The 22,223-nt window shown below is 46.9% G+C and overlaps 1 protein-coding gene and 1 pseudogene across 7 annotated transcripts in view; one reads left to right on the top strand and one right to left on the bottom strand.

Annotated features, from left to right (window-relative positions):
- Positions 1 to 22,223, bottom strand: part of CCDC63 (coiled-coil domain containing 63) — a 158,599-nt gene that overhangs the window by 18,688 nt on the left and 117,688 nt on the right. For all 7 annotated transcript variants that reach the window (XM_085634102.1, XM_085634105.1, XM_085634107.1 and 4 more), the window contains one exon: positions 21,279 to 21,479. In XM_085634102.1, the coding sequence (XP_085490228.1) occupies positions 21,279 to 21,479 (201 nt within the window). The remainder of the gene's footprint in view (positions 1 to 21,278; positions 21,480 to 22,223) is intronic.
- On the top strand, positions 13,121 to 13,604 carry LOC146783856 (homeobox protein Hox-B5-like; annotated as a pseudogene).

Here is a 22,223-nt window from a genome sequence, read left to right as displayed (position 1 = left end):
GGCTCATAACAGGTTGTTAGGTGTACATGAATTGATAATTCTTTAGTAGTGTGAACAATGTGTTTTAATATGTCTTGTGAAATGTATTATTGATTTTAATGAAATACATGTATGTTTTTTTATATAATAAATGTGACAAACATTTGGTCATAAGTTCAATATAATTGCTTGTTATTTGGTATCAGTTTGTACCATTGTGTCTTAACAGAGGGATTGTTACCATATAAAGTGTGATTACTACCCCATTCCCTTTAACCGGACAAGGGGTCGCTCTCTTATTGATATACACACGTATGTGGGGGGATGCCAAAGGCTGGGCATGGGAAACGCACACCAACGCCATTAAAATCAGAAATATCTTACTACACTCACACAACAGGGAATCAAAAAATATGGGACTTAATCTGTATCCTTTGACATCTGTTTGATTGGTTAGTGTTATGGTGGGTGAGTTTCAATTCTGTGGGCAACAGGCTCCGAGCAAATTGAGATGGTGGACATTTTCAACATATGTTGTTATGGAAATGCAACGCCGAGCTGGGAAAAGATGGGGCAAATAGCAGAGATAAAATGCAGTGGGAAATAACCCACAATGACTTCCTCAGTGGCTTGCGCCATAATGATAGTGGATTTAAAATTCAATCCTGGAAAACAAACAGACTGAACTGTAAGATAAAAAGGGGTATAGTCTTCCGAAGTTTTAGGCGCTATTGCCCTGATGTGGTCTTTTTACAAGAAACCCACCTTACAGGGGGACAGCTGCTGAATGCTGAATAGAGGTGGGTATAGGGTCTTGGTACATGTAGGATACACATCTGACTCCAGAGGGGTTGTGGTATTGACTAAGAAATACTGCCCACTGAAGATGAAAACAGTAGTGAAAGATCAACACAGTAGATAAGGACTATTGGTGGAGCATGGGGGTGGGGGTGTCTGATGGTGGACTCTGTCTACCTCCCTTCCCACTTGCAGGTTGCTGGGCTAAAGGACCCATTTGCCAGCACTTCTCTTGCCTTGGGGGGGACTTCAATCTAACAATGGATGAAGACATGAGCAGGAGGATCAAGGGACGCTTAGTGAAGGACCTCATCTCTGGAGATCTGCTGATGCCCATCAGTTATTGGATATATGCACTCAACATAACCCACTAGTCCAACAGGTCTTCTTTTACTCAGGGGCCCTCAACTCATACTAATGCCTGGATTACTGATTTACACAGGGACTAAACATGCATAGATTTCCGGATGATAGATTTTTGGCGGATTTCAGATCACTTGCCTCTGATGGTTGGCATCGGCACCCGCCAAAGGGGGGATCACCAGGGATGAGATTGGATATGTGGCGCCTGTAATGCCCTGAGGTGGTGAGGGAACTGTGGCACACCACAGAGGACTGCTTTTGTGGAAAACTGGGCATGGTACCTTCTGGAGAGGTCCTTTGGGAGGTATACAAAACCATGCTGCGGGGTCAAGTGATTTTCCTCACCTCGGCTACCCAGAAATGTAGATGGAGGGATATGCAGAATACTGAAATACAACTCCTAACCATCGAACTAAGACATGCAGAACAGTCAGCTACTGAATTGCATCATCAATTGGAATAAATAAAAACAGGAATACCAAGCATTGGCAACTGATGCATTGATCACCAAGACAGATTGGGCCCTGTGAACCCCATCCCCCAGGGCCACTACTACAATTAAAGGGGTGGGAGGTTAGTGGTCCCCTTCCGTGAGCCTTCTTAGGCCCAGGAGACCCCATTCCCCAGTGCCACTACTTAAAATGATGGAGAGGGGGGCCACATGGCCCTCCTCCCTTAGACTGGTTAGGCCCTGGGGAGCCTATCCCCCAGGGACACTATTACAATTAAAGGGTAGGGGGCTGCATCGTCCATCTTCTTGAGCCTTGTTAGGCCCTGGGGATCCCATCCCCCAGGGGCCACACTATCAAATGTGGGTGCCCTTTTGACCCACCCAGGGTACCCACCATATGATCGTTGGGGGCTGTGGGGGTAGTCCCGAGGCCCTCGAGGCCACATCCGGCTTCCCGCATGCAGCGGTAGCCGGCATTGCTCCTGCCCGGAGGAAGCATCTATTTATGCTGCTTCCACCGGGTGGCAGCAATATTTAGATCTCTTTCGAACAGATCAAAAGTGTGCTCCATCAGGGTGGCAACATAACGGCATCAATCAGATCGGACAATTGTACAATGAACGGGGGTTCCGCTCTTTCATCTCATTAAAAGCCGAGTTTGGACTATTGCAGAGTACGTTTTTTTAAGTATTTACAAATCAGAGACTTTTTTGTTAGAGGTCAAAAGTTATTAGTCATGCCAAAACCCATCGGAAATACTGTTGGGAATATATATGCGCTCCGGCCGAGGTGCAATTGGCGTTGCTTATCAGAAATTTCTAGCAGCAGCTAATGATGATAGTATACAGATAGCTACGAAACTAAGTCGGATTCTTAGGGTTGAAATAACATCTGAGCTAATTTAGGAGTCAATGGGTGTACTGGATAGGGTGGTAACTTCTGATAATTTGAAATTACAACAGTTTCGGAAAACTTATTTGTTGTATTATATACCAGCGATTATTTCTAAGTGGGCAGTATCTCGACTTTCCGCTAAGTCACTTTGTCTGAAATGTCAACTCTTTGCAGCGGACCTAAGGCATATGTTGTTTATTGATTGCCCTAGGCTCAACAGATTTTGGACTGAGGTTTCCAATATACTTACCCCATTCCTTGGTCAAAACTTCCAGCTCACCGAAAAGGAAATATTTTTGGGGATCAAATGCGATGACGCTAGGTACAAGAGTCTGTTAGCTACTATCATTATAGTATGCGCCCGACTATGTATTGCTAGAGTTTTGATAAACAATGTCGGTCCAAACGTTAGCCAAGTTTGGGTTCTTCTCCAACAGGTATACGAGATGGAACTTGCTTTGGCTAAGGCCAGAGGGCCTCGCTCCTGGCTTAAATTCAATAGGATTTGGGCTAGCCTCCAATGGGATTAATGAGGCACTGTCACTTTATTATTTATTATATATGTTTTTTCATAATGGCTCCACTTCTGTCATATATTTGTCATATAAATGTTAATTCTTCTATTTCAACTCCTAATATTAATTTTAGAACTGGAAAATTGTTGTCATTCTTTTTATTTTTTAGGTCTCGCGCCTGGCGTTGCAGTGCGCAGCGAGAGTCCTTTTGTCTGGGGTTCCAAAACAGAGCCTGGAATCGCACTCGCTTGTGTGTGTGCTTTTACTTTTGTGTCCTGCTATTGGCCTTGGCGTGTGTGTTTTTACTAAGACAGCACGCAATAGGCCAAAGGCAGGCGCATTGCTCCGCCCATGGCCTATTGGTGTTTATTATGCGCACCAAAGGCCATGTGGTTTCAATTATCATGCCCAGACATGGGCGCGATAATTGAAACCACATGTTTCATTGTGGCGCTCACGCGCGTACCACTCTCGGGCGTGTTTTCTTTTTTTTTACAATAGCGATCGCTTTGGCGATTGCTTTTACTGCCGCTTGTTTCAGAGTGGTAGGAGTCTGTAAGGTCTTTGGGCAGCCGTGTTTCTCTTTTCTGAGGCAGCCTCTCTGGAGTTCATGATGATACACGTATATTTTGAATGTTTAAGTTACAGTGCTGGCCGTTGCTTTGGACCATGCTGCCTGCCTTATGATGGAAACTGCTACGACCCTTGCCCTCTGCTTTGCCATTGACCTACCTCAAAGGGTGAGTACAAGGTTACGCTGTCGGCGTGTGGCGAACACGTCGTCTGTTTCGATTTCGTGTCTGCGCCTATAGCAGGGGGTTATGTTTTCCCTGTCATTCTTCGGAAAGGGGATTTGTTCTCTGTAGCTGCCCACTCCAGGGGCACAGCAAGCAGAGACTCGCAGGGAGCACCGAAGAGAGCTCCACCATTGTAGAGGGTTTGTACGATGCATTCCTAAAATACTGAATGTCAGGAAACAACACAGGCGTGCCAGAAATAAACGGCTCCTCGCCCCTCCTTCCTCGCCCTGAGACATGTATGTATGCTGAGGGAAACATTGCGCAGCAGGCAGGCTTCGAGAAACAAGGGCTAGGGGTGACGTGTGCGTGCAAGCTCCTGTAGGCATCTGAGTTGGGATGAAAACAATAGCTGCTTTAATTTCATTTCCAGAATGAGTTATTTCATTCAAGGATTTCGGACGTGTTCCAGTATGCAGAGTCTCTGCCCTTGATCCATTAGTATGATACTCTGGGTTGTCCTTTTGTTGTTTTTCTACGTGCTTTTTTGCTTCATGGGTCGAGGGTTACCTCGTTTCTTTTGCTGTCAGCTTCCTGCCCCCACAAATGTTTCATCAGAGGGTTGCTTCTCAGCTGCCTCCACTCGGAAGGACCCTTGTGGATTAGATTAGATTTGGTTTGGGGCAGTAGGTTGAAGACCGATTGCTGTGGCATTCAATTGCTTTGTTTTCATTGATCGCATTTATTCCTACTGTTGACATGATTTATTCCAACTAGTTGCCTTCTTTCAAATGGAGTCCTGCACGTCAGGGGTGTCTTGATTGTATTCTATGGTTATTTGTCATTCTACATTTTAACTCTTTTTGTGTAGTATTTGTAGTGGTGCCGTCCTCGGTGGAGAAATGTACGCTTCTTCACAAGCATGGTTTGGAGTAGTTGTTATTTGATAATGCTGTATGCCTGCCCTCCGTGACTGAAGTTGACTTTGTTTATATGGAAACATCAAATGTGCCTTAAAATAATGAGTACCAGAGTCATCCTCAACCCCCATTGGACTGCCACCCTCCCTTCCTTTAAGCTCCCATAGTTCATTACAAGAGTCGGGAAGGAAAGGGTGGCTTCTTATGATAGCAGAGGTTATTATTTCTCAATAACAGCACCAAGCTCAAGATGAAACCCATTTAGTCTTGGCACACATGATATCCATGTTTGACTCCTGTTTCTGCTGTCAAAGTGCATGTACCTGATGAAGAGTACAGTTTACCTGCTTCCCTAAAAGGTGACTTACAGTCAGTCCAAGAGACAAGTTGGATGGCCTTTGGGAAACTCCGCCAGTGCTTTTTTGTGATGTGGAATGGCACCGGTGGGGCTCAACGCATCCTGTGAAGGGTTAGACGATGATTATGAAGTAAAGGAAATAGGAGGGAGTCTGATTTGGTGACTTTACTTTTCTCTACTTTTACTATGCTGTTTACTTTGTTGACTTGAGTATTGCTCAGCTATCTCATTAACAACCTTTTTTCTTTTCTTTCTTAGTTAATGTGACAGTGACCTCTCTGTCCACGATATTAATACAGGGATGCTGCTAATGCACTGTGGCACTCCGAAGGACGCCAACTATTCCATAGGGCACCATCCAGTTTCTCCCCTAGCTGCTCTAGTGCAGGCACATCTCTGTGAGCAGCACTCTTGTGCTAGACCGAGGGAAAGGCTACATTCACTAATTTGCACAGCGTGTTTCAGTAAATGTCCGAATTCCATTTCACTGCTTACAGAGATTGCACACTCAACCAATGCACAGTGAGTCTACGCAGCCTACCTGCATCTATGGTAACTGCTACAATTACACATTATGTGAGCTATTGGCTGCTTTTGTGGCTGTGCTCTATGCCTGTTTATTACCTCATTTTTTGGAAAGCACCATCTGAAGGGCGTTGGCACAGTGGCAAGTCACCTTTCTCACTGTTCATCATCCTTGTATGGGGTGATGTTCTTCATACAGTGAATGCCCTGTGCATCTGGAAACGAGCTGAATGGTTGCAGAGTCGGATATGCTCTGGAGATAGCCTTTATCCTCCCTACTTTTAATTGCTGGGTCACCCCCTTCCAGAATAGGATTGTGACATAGCGGTGCGCGTTGCCGTCCTCTTCGCAGAGCGTGTTGCCCGACGCTGTGGACTGCAGACAGGAGTGGCTTCTCCTCTCTGACTGTGAGATTTGGGTTTGGCCATTCGGCAGCTCAGCCTGTTAAATACACCCCCTCCCCCCAATTCAAGCTGCTGTTCACAATAATTGGTCACATAAAAATTTTGAATTTCTCTGAGAAATACAATTCCTATAAATTATATATTCGAGAGAAAATGAATCCTAGTAAATGCGTTCTTCAGACTGATTTCCCTCGCACCAGTACATTTGTCAGTGAAAGGTAACACACTCTGTAAAATCATTTGTGCGGTCTTGGCTAAAACTTGTAGTTGGTTGCAAAGGCTCGTTTTGCTTTTGAAACATCCTTTTAAAATTAATATTTTGTTATTATCCTTCTGTTACAGCCAAAAAGAATAATGGGTTACATTTATTATAGGTCAGTAGTAGCATCTCGGGGGTTCTATTTCCATTTACAAACCACTCTATTCACCAGAATCCATCAGTAGGACAATAGGACAGTTGCAAATGAATTTTATTTACCGTTCCCAAAAATATATTGTGGATGCTAATGTGATCAGATTAATATCCTTTTCATCACCAATTTTAAGTGAGGCGCTATGACTTGGAGGCAAGGGCCTCAAGTAATTTTCGATGTCATTCGTTCAGCATCATGAAGCTTTTCCTTTAGACATTGGCAGTAAATATGTTAGTCTTGGTGGAACAGCACCTAGGGTTTACACCCTTATATTTTAGGTTGAGCCTGGCCAGCGCATGCGCTGCCCCGCGAGGCATGCTGTATTGAGATAGGGACTTGAAGCTCCACCCACATTTTTCATTGGCTTGTGTCATTGTCCACTGTAATCTGTGGCTGTTAGTAATCCCTTCTCAGTACTGCCTTGTCTCATTTTGTAATCTCCCATGGCGACCCCCCCTGTTACATGTGTTGTTGCTCGGTAGGCTTAATTACAGCCTCCGACCACTATTTTCTGAAAATAGCTTTATCCTGCCTGCTTTTGTAGGCAGGACACACTCTCTCCACACGCTTTTTTTATTTTTATAGCACACATTTGCAATGAAATAGGCATTTGTGAGAGTTTAATCTATTGGCATTGTAAATGACAATGCCTTTTATTTATCTGTTTTGAAAACAACACATAAATAAAAGGCATTGTCATTTACAATGCCAAATGCTCAAATTCTCAGAAATGTGAGACCTATTGCATTGCAAATTCTTGTTTATTTTTGTTTTTGACTTTGACTCTGATACCTGGGTTATTTCTATTTCTCCAGCTATGATAGAGTCAGTTATAGATTGGAATTATGTGATGTTTGCATTTCCAACGCTAATGTATAATCTATGTACAATCTATGTTTTACCTTTATTCCTTTTCCTCCATTTTTTTCTTTCTCGATTGTAATATACTGTGTTATATTCATGGCTCAATAAAAATATATATATTTTTTTTAAAGTCCGCTCCCAGCTGGCGGCAGCATTTTCAAAGCTTCCGTCTGCTGAGAGCAGACTTTATGTTTGCTCCCTCTTGGCTGGAGGTTTAAAAATGCTCCCACTAAGTGGGAGCAAACACTGGGTTCCCTGCCCGTGCCGGTGGGGGCAGAAAACCAATATATACCGCCGGTGTGCTCCCCAGGACAAAGCATGTGAGCCGGCCCGTTCACTGGGGTCCCAGGTCCCTGCCTATATACATTCATTTTTGCCCGGGAGGCTCCCCAGGGCCTGTTATGGTTCGGGGACGGGAAGGCGGGCCCCCTCCTCATTATTATTGAAATCAGCCCCTTGGAATGGGGTTCCCAGGGCTTCTGGATGCTCGGGGTGCAACACCTTCCCTTACTATCCAAACTTCAGCCCCGGGGCCATTAATTGTTTTTTTCATGATTTTGGCCAAGGGGCGGACGAAATAAAGACCCTGGCGGTGGGCTACCCTGGGCCTATAATTAATCAGTGCGCCCCAGCGTTTTTTTATCCCATGGGTTCGCGTCAATTATGATTTATTTTTATGTTTTTGTTCCCAAGCAGGTACTTTGGGTCCATGTAAATGCGGCTTAGGGGGGCTGGGTATCCCTACCCTGTAAGCCATATATCTTTTTTTTTAGCAAGTTCAGGACAGGGGGCTAAGTCCAAGAGTCCTGTAATGGCTGGCAGTAAAAAATACCTGATGTTGCTGGCAGCCAATCAGAGCACCCGCTCCCGTGGAAATCTGACTCCTGCAGGAGTGAATTTGGCCAAAGGGTAAAAAGCTCAATGAGCCAATTACAACGCTCCTATTTTTAAATTGGTGCTCCCGTGAGAGTCTCACGAGCCTTTTGCAGACCCAACTATCCAGATATCTATATTTTTTTAAACTTTAATTTCTCAAAAATTACCGAACATATTTACACCAATTCACAAAAAGCACAATCTGCGTACCAAGATCTAGCTTCCTGCAAATTTGGTGTCATTCCTTTCAGCAGTTTTTGCTGTAGCCTTGTCTAAAGAAGTCTATGGGAAATGCATGGGGATTTTGTGTTTTAGGACCCCTTTTTTCTCGGCCCCCACTTGCTGAATCACCCCAAAACTTTCCATGCATAAACTAGTCAAAAAGTCGCACCTTTTTGGAAAGTTTAGTGGAGATTCGCAAACTGGGCCAAAGTTATCAGCAACACAAAAAATGGTTGGCCTAACTATAACTACCGAGGAGCGACCACCACTGGGTAATATACATATTTTAACTATATGTATATATATATTTTTTTTAAACTTTATATAAATATATATATTCGCAATTTCTTCCCGCTTAGTGGGACAAACGTGGGCACTCCAGACAATGTATCAATTTCAAAATTCTTTATGGCAGCACGTCCGTCACTGATGCGTTTCGTGTGATCCCAGCCTTTCTCAAAGTGTGCATATATATATATATATATGTATATATATATATATATATGTATAATATTGTATAGAACTAATACAAACACAGAACCCCAAAGGCCGACTTGGCCGACAATTTTGTTTTTCAAAATATACTTGGAATGCCCCTTTTGTTGAATTCGCATAATTTCAACACTGCCAATGTGGCATAGCCTTTTTCGGGGCAGGGCATCGATATCTTTATCGGTTAATTTCTCTGATGACAAACTTGGAACACATGGGGGGGTGAACCCTCCCACTGTCCCGCACTTCAAATGTCATGATTCACAGTGAATCCAGCAGGGAAGTGCTTTTTTCTGTGAACAAAAGGTAATGCAGGGTTTGAGAATGGCATGACAGGATGTCAAATCAGGCATTGATATGAGTGGGAGGGAAAAAGAGACACGAGACAAGGGGAGAAAGGAAGGCTCTAAGACAGGGACGTGTTGAAGGGTGCATAGGGTTGAGTGGGTAGAAGATAAAAGATCATTTTGTGCACATTAAACTGTGCAAAGTAGAGGCAAAGTGAAAAGTATTTGAATGTAAAAAAGTAGTCTTAGGGTTTCCAGACCCTGGAGCACTTTGAGGAAGGCACTGCATCCATTTTTAGCTTTGCATTCTTGTTGGTAGTATGTTATTACACAAGAGACCTTTCAATGAAACAACAAACATCCAATGTTGCTTGCCCAATCCTGCATCAGACCAGCACCACTAGCAGTGTGAATTGGCCAGAGAAGCCACAGGAATTTGTGGCTGGGCTGCAGGAGCCTGAGGCTGCAGCCATATGCTGTCCATCCTGGTCAGACTTAACAGTTTGCAATACTGCATCCGCTATGCAGGCACGCCCCGGCAGGATGTGACACCGTGGCGGTCCAGAATCTACAGCAGAGTGGGCCACCAATGGGGAGGTTTGTGGGCAGACGCATAGCCACCTCTGCTGGGCTGGGTGAAAAAATGGCAAATAACGAGTTTTTGAACCCAACTCTGTACTACTGAACAGTATCCCTAGCACAGAGGCAAATTCATCATTGTATTATTAGTAGCAATCTGGAAACTTGGGAAATTGCTTGGTGGCACTTGCATGTTGCGCTCTACCGCAGTGACCTCTGGGCATTCAAGGATTTCACTGTCTCCTTCTAGTACAGATGGCATTAGTCTGGCTCTGTGCAACTGCCGGTAAACCATTTTAAAAGACTGAGCTCTCATCCTAACTGAGCCCTGATTATCTGGATATTTGACGATGTCTCGTTTGTCTCTGAGGCCCACTTGACACAACTCATGCAACAAATCTGTGCAATAAAAGTGTTCTGAAACATTCAGAGTGAACATCCAACACTTCTAAAACTCTTTTGTAACAAATGTACAAAACATACTGAGTTGGGGTGCATACTTCTCTTCCTTGTCCTTCCTCTCCAAACATTCAGTGTTCATGTCATGTCATTGTTAATTAGGTGGTGTCTTTGTGCATAATGTTGCTGATGTGAAAACACAACACCTTGTATGTGGGCATACAGGACATGTAATATTTTATTTCTAAAATAAAATGCTGTTCTTACACCAGTAAAACGGGTTAAAAATGTTATTTGTGGTTATTCTGATGGCAAGCCACTACGTGTCTAGAAGATCTTGGTGGAATATTGACCAGACTCTTGTTTCTTGGTTTATGAATGATGGGTTTCAATAGGCTGTATTCCAATTGGAGCATCAGACCTGTAGACCGCATGCCCTCAGAAGCGAGGAGCTTAAAATGGATACCTGTGGCAGCCATTTTGTAGCTACTGCAACATCCTTAAATGCTTTGATTGAAGTGCATGGGCTGCAAAAGTGAACACTATTAGGTCGGTAGCCTCTTTGGTCTGTGCTGCAGGGTCCCCTGAAGCCTTTACGGGCATATTATCAAGGACGGCGTTAAAAATTATCGCCGGTTTAGCGGCAGAAAACTGCAGTTTAAGCGGAGATAATGGGCTTGATAATATGCCCTTGAGAATTCCAATATAATTCCATGTTCTGGTGTGAACATGGGCTTCTATTGGAATTCTCCAGGGCATATTATCAAGCCCATTATCGCCGCTTTAGAAGCAGTTTTCTGCCGCTAAACCGGCGATCATTTTAACGCCGTCCTTGATAATATGCCCCTTAGAATTAATACTATAAGACACATCCAGCAGATGGAGCGCCACCACCCCTTGTGCCACAGTATGACGCACAATATCGTCTCTCCACGATCACATGGTGAGGAGCCGATATCACACAGTAGCAGAGAAAACAAGCTGAAAACCACTTATAACAGTTGATTTTCAGCTTGTTTTCATAGACTTTGAATTGCCGACATCCATTAAGGGCTGTGAAAACACCCCAGGACATCGACACCAGCTTCAGCAAGGATTTTTTCTTTGTCATTTGAGGAAGGGGTTTAGGATAGAGCTGGGTCAAAAACGCCTTGTAGGTACATCTCTTCACCAGGCCCTGCCCCCTCCAAGGCCCTGCACTCCTCCTCACACGATGAGTATTTTGTTTGAGTTGGCAGGTCTTCCCTTTTCCACTCGAACACTGATTAGAACTTTGGCCAGCCAATTAGAATGCCCTCTTTTCTGTCTATATTTACCGTTACAGGCCAACAAAGGGAGCAGACAACTTAAATTGTCAGGCCATCCTAAAATGGCGTATCAAGGATTGTCACATTGCAAAACCTCTACCCCCATCCCGAATGGTCTATCGGGTGGGGGTGGGTGACCCAACACCAAAACCTTTGCATGTTATAGTAATCAACACAGAGGTATGTTGTCACATGGTTTCTCATTTATTATTGTAATAGGTGAGGGGTTTGTGTTGGTCACACCTCTGGCATGCCCTGGGGGGGTCGAAGATATGCGCTGGAAGAATCCTTGATAGGCCCTCTGGAAGGGGCTGTTTATTGTTTTTCCCAATTTTAATTTTATATATATTTGTAACTGTAGAACTGCATGCACGATAGTTGCCTTGTGGGAAAGTTTATGCACCATGCAATACAGGCCTGAGATGGTTCAAGTGACGAGCCAATGATAGAGACAAAAAGCCTGATTGGCTAGTTGGGAAATGTTCTGTTCCACGCCATAGGTCGGATCTGCTTATTATGAAAACTTACAATAGAGTCAGTAGGCCGTACTGGCCTACTGGGAAAAACATACGTTAAAGGCAATTCCTCTTTTTAGGTGGTTTGCTCTTGCACTGTGTTATAGTCAGTAGACAGGCATTTTGTTACATGGAGTCTCACAATTTTACCATGTTTTTGGTGTTGATTACTCCGTGACACACACACACGGGGGTGGAATATTTGCACTATAGCTATCCATCTTAGGCCCTCTTAGAAAGGACTGTGTTTAGTTTAGCCAACTCTACTTTTATAGATATATTTGACAAGCCAATGCTTTCAGCATTATCAGATTCCATTGACAACCAGTTCAGAGGAACCGAGATGCAATGGCCCGCAAAAAAAGAAGAAACTTTGGATAAGATTTTTTTAAAAACATGTACATGTCCAAGTGTGACCAACGTCAGGCTTCTTTAAGCTTTCTGGGGGAATGAGCTTAAATAATTTTGTCAACAGCAGCTGTACATCTATTACATAGGCAAAAGGACACTAGGACGCCTGTGCAAACATCTGTATGTGCACTGGATACTAGGAAGTATATTCCTCTTCTGTTCACAATGTCCCAATGTCTGCAAACATTGGGAGGAAATGAAAAAAATAGGAAAGATAAATTGTGTAACCAAAAAAAGTAAACAGAAAGTAGCTTGGCAGCAGAGCCGGTGCTGCATGTTACATAACCGTGTAGGTAAGCCTGCCAATTTATGAGGATCTCTCCGGGACATGTTCCACAGGCCTCGTAGAGATAAAACAAGCATTTGCAATGCAATAGGTCTCTCAGTTACCCGAGTGTAAGCTAATGGCATTGTAAATGACAATGACTTTTATTTATGTTTTTAAAATGAAAACAAAAATAAAAGGCATTGTTATTTGCAAAGTCAATAGCTCAAACTCGCATAAATGCGAGACCTATTGCATTGCAATCGCTTGTTTGGCTCTGGTGGCGACAAGGCGGCCAGTCACACATGCAAATGAAGTGTTTGAGGTCAATAGGCAATATTAGGCAATCATATTTGAAGTGTGATCAGTGATAATATACAAGGTACGTGACTCGGCGGCGCGCACCCCCATCCCCCATATCAGGCCGCATACATCGCAAAACGAAGTACAGTGCTTGGGCTATAGTTCATGAATTCGTCATAAATCCCGAAGCAGAAGGGTAATAACGACCATGATCCACAACTCAAGGCCTCCAAAGTAACCCAAATGAGCTCTTATTTTGTGAACTCGGGGCGCAATGCGAATGGCCCCAAATATCAGTTGCTAAATTATGGGAATGGCAGCGCCATGAACGGCTCTTACAGGGACTCTGGCTGCATGCACTCCAGCTCGTATAGCTATAACTACAATGGCATGGACCTCACAGTAAACCGGCAAGCCTCTTCCGGCCACTTCGGAGCGGTGGGAGACCGCTCCCGCGGCTTCGCCTCAGCCCCCCCCCCCGGCCGCCCAGGAGGGCAGGTTCAGGCAGGCGCCCAGCTGCTCCCTGTCCTCGCCGGAGCCCTTGCCCTGCTCCAACAACGAGCAGCCGCCTTCCTCCTCTGCACCCCCCCCCCCCTCCGAGCAGGCGACCCCCGGCAGCTCCAGCCACTTCACAGAACTCGAGGAGACGAGCGCCTCCTCGGAGGACAAGGAGGGCACCCCCCGGAGCAGCAGAGCGCCGGCAGAGCCCACCAGCAACCCCTTGTAATATCGCGAGAGGCGATGGGACAGCCCACGCCTCTCGTCATGATAGGGGTAGATTTGCGTACAAGCAAACCCCCAGTTTGAAGTGTTTGGAAGTGGTCTCGACCAAGGTTGAGACCACGTGAGCATGACAATAAAAAGCCCAGGGCTCTGGGCGGAGTTAGTTACGAGCTGACTGATATACACATACTGGCGTGCTGTGTCATTATTAAGCCTCGTGGGCCCAGACCCCCACGACACTACACTGGCGACGAGGTGGTGCCAGCTGCTGCTGCCCTACCTCAGACCCGCCGTGCCACGCACCTGCCAGCGCCACGCTCTTGCCTGTTGCCGAGCGGCCCCTCCCGCGGGTGTGCCTCGATCTCCGCGAGCATTGCCGGAGGCTTCCCGCATATCAGTGAGGCCTCGTGGCGGCCCGAATTCACCGGCGAAGAGCTCCTGCAGTGCTGCCTTTTCAAAGAAAGCTGACGCATGTGTGCAGGTGCCCCGCGAATCGACGCGTGAGTGATCGCGTGCGTTCTGCTGCCCCCTTTCCGTCCCGCCACTGGAGCCCTTTTCCGTAACTAATGGGATGTGAGCAGTACACGTACACTGTCTAGGAAAACAACCATACCTCCAGTTTGTGCGCAAGACCAGGGTACGGGTATCCAAAATGGATCAAATATACCTCCATTACTCTGGCTCAGTTTTGCACCCCATGCAGATATTACACAGGCTACACAGACAATGTACACTTGGCATGCTAGCGCTAGGATACGAGTTAGCTGAAAGAAGCAGAACTTTCCACGAGTGGGCAAAAGGCCTAAACTCCATTGACACAGATAAAAACGTCTGACCACAACTATGGATTGACAAAACATGGTACATTGCTACCACCTTTCCATGTGTTAAACCCATGACAGGAACAGTAATCCATCATCAGTACAATGAAGGCATACTTGGTGCACCCCATCAGGTCACAGGCCAGATCTATGACCTAAGTATGTCAAGGTGCAGGCCTACGCCCCTGAGCACACGCTAGATTAGTGTTAGGCTAGGGGTAATAGCGAAAATCAGGATATCAGGTACTTGCAGTTGGGCGCCCAAGGTAGGGGGTCATATCAGCACACCAAGCAGGGGACATGCCAGTGCCAGCACCTGGCATGGAGCCGCAAATGTGTTCTCTGGGTTTGCAGTAAAGAAATAGAAAAATATTTGTATTAAAAAAGTGGAGAACTAAAAATGTAGTTAACAAAACGGTGTGGGAACAAAAAAGGTAAAAACACTATGGGGTATATTCACAAGAATGTGTGCTAAACATCACCAAAAAATGTTAACGCAACTTTACACATCGCAGCCTATTGCGGGAAAATAACCCTGTGTCAATGTGGAATTCACAACAAGGCGGCCCCATGCGATAGTTTGCCGAAACCGCGGCCAATGCCCGCGATACAACCACCTCGATGGAGATAAAAACACAGACCCCAACGTGAAAAAACCTGCGATGGGGCAAAGCGCGATGAGGAAATCAGCGATAAGCAGCGCCAGGCCTGCAACACACACCTGGCAGGTGGGAAAAATCACCATAAAAGTAGAAAAAACACCCAAACACAAACTGACCAACACCCAAGCACCATAGAGGCAGCCGGAGCAGGAACACAGGACGAGTGCAACCCCACAGGCACCCCGGATGACCAGCCCGGGACCTCGGGGACAGGGAAGGGCAAGTACAAGAAAGAAGAGGAAGGCGAAGTTCAGTCCGCAGGCGAACAGGATCATAATCACGGAGGTGATGGAACATCATTAACAACTGTTCGTCACCTCCAACGTGTCACTGGGCACCAAAAATGGAATATGGCGGGACATCGTGGACAAGGTGAATGCCGTCGGAGAGCACAAGAGGACAATGGACGAGGTCAAGAGGCGATGGAATGACATCAAGCGAAAGACCAAGAAGAAACTCGCAGCCAACCAGAAGACAGCAATGCAGACTGGAGGTGGGGGCCCAGCGCCACAGCTCATGCTAGATAACATGGAGGAGCTGGTGTCGACAGTCATCAGTGTGGATACTGTGGCCGGAGACGGGGCACTGGACATTGCTCGACAGGACACAACACAACCGCAACAGGGTGAGTGACCACCAGGTACTGGGGAGATGGGTGGAGATGGCTACAATGGCACACATGCACAATCAAGCAGAGCACAGTGCACACCCTCAATGACTCTGGGTCATTGCCCAGATCTATAGACTGTCACAATGTACAATGCCATGCTGTATGAATGTCAACATGTACCATGTGGCTACATACATGTGGACACATTGCAATACACCATCTCCACATCACATTGCAGGGCCACCGTCAATACCCCCTGCAGAGCAGTCTCAGCCACTCTTCACTGATGACGAGGAGGACAACCACAGCATCGACGCACAAGCCCTTCTAGACATCATTGACATCATCCGCGACTCACCTCCAGGATCAGTGCTGCCCAGCTGCATCGAGGAGACCCCACCCACCATCCAAACCACCCAGCAGAAGGCACCCATGGCCCCGGCAGTCTCCCAAGACCCCCAAGAACAACACACGGCCTTCCAACGCCGTGTGCTGAAGGGCCAGAGGGTGATGGCTGAGCAGGTGTCGGTGGGGTTCGACCTCATTGCTACCAAACTGGACGCCATCCATGGGTGTCTAGGCCCGCTCCATGGTCTCCAACGAGCCCTGACTGACATCGCTGGAGTCATGACGTGGAGAGAAGAACATCTGTCCGCTCAGAGGGGCTCCAGCGATACCAGCCGTGAGCTGGCACACATGCGGAGGCTCAGGGAGGACATGGTGCGGATGGAGGCGGAAAGGATGGCAGCCACCGCTGCACACCAGCGAAATGTAGCTGGGATCTACCATGCCCTGCAGATCCTCATCATGGCATTGCTGCCACAAGGCGTGGCGATGATGAATGCTGCTGGCCCCACACCATCCACATCGCCGCCTCCTGGTGTGCCATTGCCTCACAGTGCAGCAGACGTATCCACTCCGGCACCTGATGTGTCAGTGGCACACAGTGCCTCAGCCGGTAATGCAATACCCACAGGTGGGGCAGAGCACACATCTGGGGACGAGGACGTGGATGGGTTTGTGATCAGGAGGCACTAGCATTCATTTCCGCCACCTGGCCTGTTTCTGCTTGGTGCCGCACTTGGACCCATGACCTTCCACTGACCCCCGATACACTCCAATGCACTCACCTTGGACAGCGACATGGACTGCCATATCCTGTTTGATGACCAATGACACGGCGACCAGACTGCGGACTGTACCCTTCCTCTTCCGCAGTACATGTCATCCCCGGATGGACTCTGGCTAGTCCTCCACGGGCCCATATTGTGTAGTGTGCTCGGCATTGCCCTGTACTGCTCCAGCTGCAGAACTGCACTGGATGTGCAATAAACATCCAGTGACGCACGGCTGTGTTATGTCTTTCATCATTCATGTATGAATGTGTGGATGAATGTAGGGACAGTGATTTCCCTTGCGTCAATGATGCTCATCCTGTGGGATGCCAGTCAGAGGGTGCTACATTGCATATTGTGTACCGGGTGCCGTGGACACTACAACAGGGACACACTCATCAGTCACTTCCATGTCTGGACATGGACTGAACCACACCCAGAGCCCATGAGTCATTGTTGCAAGCCCTGAGCTGGTCCGGCGTACGGCAGGCCAGACCACTCCACTTACACTCCGAGGGGGGGCCCTCACTGCTACCCGTCACAGGCATACTGGCTGGTGGTGTGCAGGTCACTGGTCTAGTTGTCAGCATGTCAAAGCCACTCCCTGAGGGCAGGTTTGCACGCACACCACACCCATCCGGCACAGGCGTCATAGGTCATGTGACTCCGCCAACATAAGGAGCCGACGCCATCACATTCCCCTCTGCCGGTGGTGACTGGATGACGGACGCTCCACGGTTCTCAATCATAAAGGGCCCATGAGTTGTTGCGCACAGGGTTAGTGGCACCTGGAACATTGTGGCCGGCACAGGCACCCTGCCACGGGATGGTGACTTTGGGTGCACTGAGGTAGGGGCACCTTAAGCTGCTGAGCGGGTGTGCAGCCTGCGATGATGCCCCATCCCGGCGGCCTGGACAGCTCTGGTTTTGTGTGCCCTGCTGGACCGCAGTGTAGGCCAGAGCCAGTGGGTAGCGCGGGCCTACCGCCACGTGGCGTCACTTCCGGGATCCCAGAGTTAGTGGCACCTATTGGGCTGAGCGGGTGTGCAGCCTGCGATGAGGCCGGGTGCACTGGTATGTCCTCTGCCATGGAGTAATCAAGATCCAGCACCAAACGTGAGACCTGGTGGCCTGCGGAGCGGGGCTGCATGATGTGGAGGGTGGCATGTCCGCGGACCCCGGGCTTATGGCTGGCAGCGGCACGTGGTGGGACCTCCTGTCTGCACGCCGGTGGCGGAAGGTGAGCAGTGAGGCCTGGGTGTGCACAGGCGGGCATGCTCCGATGGGCAGCGAGAGGGGCTGGGGTGCCTCTGCCTGGGTGTGCATGGGCGGGCAGGTGATGTTGTCTTGTGCAATTGTGTATACTGTGCCAATCATGTATCTGGACTCTGTTTCAGATGACGGGTCTGTATCAGATGTGTGACCTGGTGAACTGCTATACATACCGGCAAGTGGTTGGAGACACACCGGTGGCAGCAGGTGAGCAGTGTGGCCTGGGTGCGCAGGGGCGGCACTCTCTCTCTCTCCCTCTATTCTTCTCTCTCTCTCCCCCTCTCTTCTTCTCTCTCTCTCCCCCTCTCTTCTTCTCTCTCTCTCCCCTTTCTTCTTCTCTGTCTCTCCCCCTCTTCTTCTCTCTCTCTCTCCCCCTCTCTTCTTATCTCTCTCTCTCTCCCTCTCTTCCTCTCTCTCTCCTTCGCTCTCTCTCTGTCCTTTGAAGTGCGCAGGACACACTTTCTCATCATGATTTTTATCTTGCAGGCTGTGACCTACGGATTGTCCCGAGGGGAGCCGCCATGTGTCTTTCATTTCAGTGTTCATTTTAATAAAGTTTCATTTGTGGCTTCGAAAGTGAATGTGTAATGCTCATTTTTGTGACGACACATGCATGTCACCAGTTGTGATTGTGCGACATCATGCAGATTATTTTGTACATGTTTAGATGTAGCTGATGTGGCATGTTTTTGGTCGGGGGTGTGCTGGGGAGGGGAGGTCCTAGGGGTGGTGGCAGCGGGTGTTGTTGCCCTTTCGGCCCTCCGGGCTGCAATGTCAGCTGCCCGGGTGCATGTGTTGTTCTTCAGGTGTGGCTCTGGGCTGTGCTCCCTTTTGTGGTGCAGGCTGTGGTCCGACTTTGCACCAGGTCAGATTAGGTGTTATTTTCCTGCTGCTAATGCGCCTTATCGCCTGTTTTGTGTTCTTATCGCAGTTCTGGCTGGTCGTTGTGAATGTTGTGGAGTGCTGTTTTCACGGCTTTTTGCATGGGAACGCCTACTCTGCATCTCATTAGCGATAGCTGCGGGGGTCATCTGTGGCAATGTTTTTTGCGGCTGCTATCGCCGATAAACAGGTGCTGTGGGATGTGAACACCAGCTTGTGATTAGGGTGATAAGTTTATTGCAACTTTGGCTGCGATAAAGTGCCATTAACTCAGTGGTAGATCCTTGTGAATATGCACCTATATGTACTACACCACTAAGAGATGGCTGACTCATAACAGGTCAGCATAAGGGGTCTGTTAATGATCACAGGTGATGGCCACATTTGCTGCAAAAGAGGAAAAGGGAACACAGGCGGGTAAATGAGATAAAAGAATGGAAGGAAAATGGCTTTTTGATTCTAGGAGGGCCATGCAGGAGAAGTAAAAAGAAAAAGACACGACTGGCGAGGAAGAGAGAGAAAAATGGTGGAATGCAAGGGAGAGAGAAGATGAGGTTAGGGGAGATCACACTGGGGAAGAAGTAAAGAGAGGGTGTTGAAGAAGCGTGGAAAAGGAGTCAGTATGGGGACTCCAACCATAAAAGAGGCGAGAAGGTATGTTGAGCTTACCATAACGAATTACAACGGAGAAAAAATATGCATAAAGTTAAAAATTGTTACTTTCTCACATCAAAGTTTTTGCAAATGCCTTATGACACAACGTATACCTCTACCTTTTTGTTTGCTGTTTTGCAGTCTAATGGTTTAGATACAAGAACACACTCTTCAGTGGGGACTGAACAGTATGTTTCTGTGTGTAGCAGTATGCATGATAATACATAACAGAGGCTGCAAGATAGAAGACTTGGAACTAGCTCAAGACCAGAGCTTGAATCAGTAGTGAACTCTTTGAAAGATACATTTATGAAGCTGTAATTAGTAGTTACATTATGCCACATTTAGGGAATGCCAATGTAGATGCCATTTGTTGATCTGAACGAACATGCACTTTGGTCCACACTAGACCATGCATAGGACTTTGTGGAGTGCATCGCTCATGTTTTCAGACCCAGATTCAGTTTTGGTTTTCACTTATTGTCCAGAAACAATCTAAAGGCCTGAACCTTGCATTACAATATGGATACAAGGGGGCATATGTACAAAGAATTGACGCAGCACTGCGCTTCACGCAATTTAGCAGTGCCGCGCTTTGCGTCATTTAAAAAACGCCAGGATGAGCCATATTGAAAAGAATACGGCACACCCCTGTGTTTTTCCCTTGCGCCGGAGCCAAAGCAGCTGTCTAGCGCCAACAGAGACACCGTTGCCCCATGGTACAAGGGTGCTTGCGTTGCAGGGATGAACCTTCCTGCACAGAAACAATCATTAAAGGCAATTTGGTCCTTTTATGTGTGTGCAGAATGCAGCACACATAGAAAGAGCAAAAAACGAGGAGAAATAAAAGTATTTCTCATCATTGGAAATTGTAACGCCTGATTTTCTATGGTGTTAGTTTTTGACGCTGCCTCAGATCTACAGATCCTTGTAAACCTGGGGCAGCGTGCAAAAGCAATAGGTGTTGCTGTGGAATGCCCACAGCAACACCCATTGCATGCCCCTTTGACGCAGAAAACTGCGTGAAAGGGTACGATATTTACAATGGGGCTTTAAGCCATACAAAGTGGCTTAGTGCCGCATTGTAGCTATGGAGCAGGGTATTACTCCACTGGAGCGTCATAAAAAGTGACACTCCAGTGGCACAATGCCCTTGTAAATATGCCCCAGGGTATACAAGGCTGTCCTATGCCGTCCAGTGCTTGCTGCTATGTCACTGTACTGTGCGCTTTGCTTTTGGGTTTAATGTTGGTCTCTGCTGTGAGGTGACTCACTCTTCATTAAAGACTTCAGCTTAACTTTGAGCTGTTTCAGGGGGCCTCAGTAGACTGGTCTCTGACAGTCTTTCCAGATACCAACCATGAAAGCAATATAAGTACAGGCCTGCCTCTCATGGGGGACGCACAAGAGGTTCACAGGCTCAAATACTATTGGTGTTGTCTTTCTGGAGAGTCCCTAGGGCAGTTTGTGTCCCAACATCCAGGCCAAGGACATTTTTTTCAGGTTACCTGCCTTGCAGATAGCGCTACCCTGTCTGAAGAGTCGCTCATCAGCTTCTGAGTGTCTCAGTCCCAGAAATATACTTATCACACCTGTCTACTGCATTACCTGTTTTCACCCTAAGAAGTCTGTCAAGTACAGAGGAATAGAACTTCAAGTTACCTGTATCATCCGTATCGTCAGGTTCCGCTTCATCAACAATGATGGGTAAGCTCAATTTAACGGGAGGTACAACTTTAAGGAGTCCTGCAGCACCCAAGAAGGGGTTCAGGGAAGTGTCAGCCATGTCTGGTTCTTCTAGATCTTTAATGCGTTGGAAGGCTTGAATTCTCAGGAGCTCATTGGCTTTCTCCTCAATGACACCTAGGAAACAAAGCCAAAGCCTACCAATCACACAAGAAGCATATAGGACATATTCTAATGATGGACATCTTCTGAAAGGAGATAATATTAGCCAAGGGAAGGTGTTGCCCTGCTAATCACAGTGAAGGGATATTATTTGTGTGAAAGAATCAACGTTTTTAGCACAGGGTTTTTTTTAACAAAAATGAATAAATGACACATAAATGAATAAATCAATCACTCATGCTCCACATGCACTACAGTGGAGGTAGTTCCATGCACAAGGTGGTAGAAATAGCTGTTTGATGTGCCAATCTCTCTAGAAAAAAAAACCCTGAATGGTACGAAGAGGATTCATTTGGCGGGATCAATGGAGGATGACCGAGAGGTGTGAGGTGTGATGGAGATGCGGTGGATGGAGAAGATGGTCACAAGGTAAACAAAATGAGATGCAAGAGGGTTTTTAAATCAGCACTTTTGCTTCTCTTTTTCATGGAGTCTGAAATCCAACTTGCACCAGTGTGTTTATTTATTTAGTTTAATTGTTTGTTTCTTTATTTATTGTGCAAGAATGCAAAGAAACAGAACCACAGTGGATAAGGTCATAAACACCTTGGGTGGGAGAAAGAATCTTGGAGGCAAGATGCCTGGTGAACAGCAGAGTTGGACATTAACTAGACTAGACACAAAGGTGCTGCAGCTCCTCTGTGAACATGAGGGTTGCTTCCTCCCAGGTCTGATATACCAGGCAGCCATCAGTATCCT

This window comes from Triturus cristatus, chromosome 11 (genome assembly GCF_964204655.1).
Source record: "Triturus cristatus chromosome 11, aTriCri1.1, whole genome shotgun sequence".
NCBI classification, from domain to species: domain Eukaryota; kingdom Metazoa; phylum Chordata; class Amphibia; order Caudata; family Salamandridae; genus Triturus; species Triturus cristatus.
Note: the sequence above shows the minus strand (reverse complement) of the source record. Positions and strands in the feature narration are given on the sequence as shown.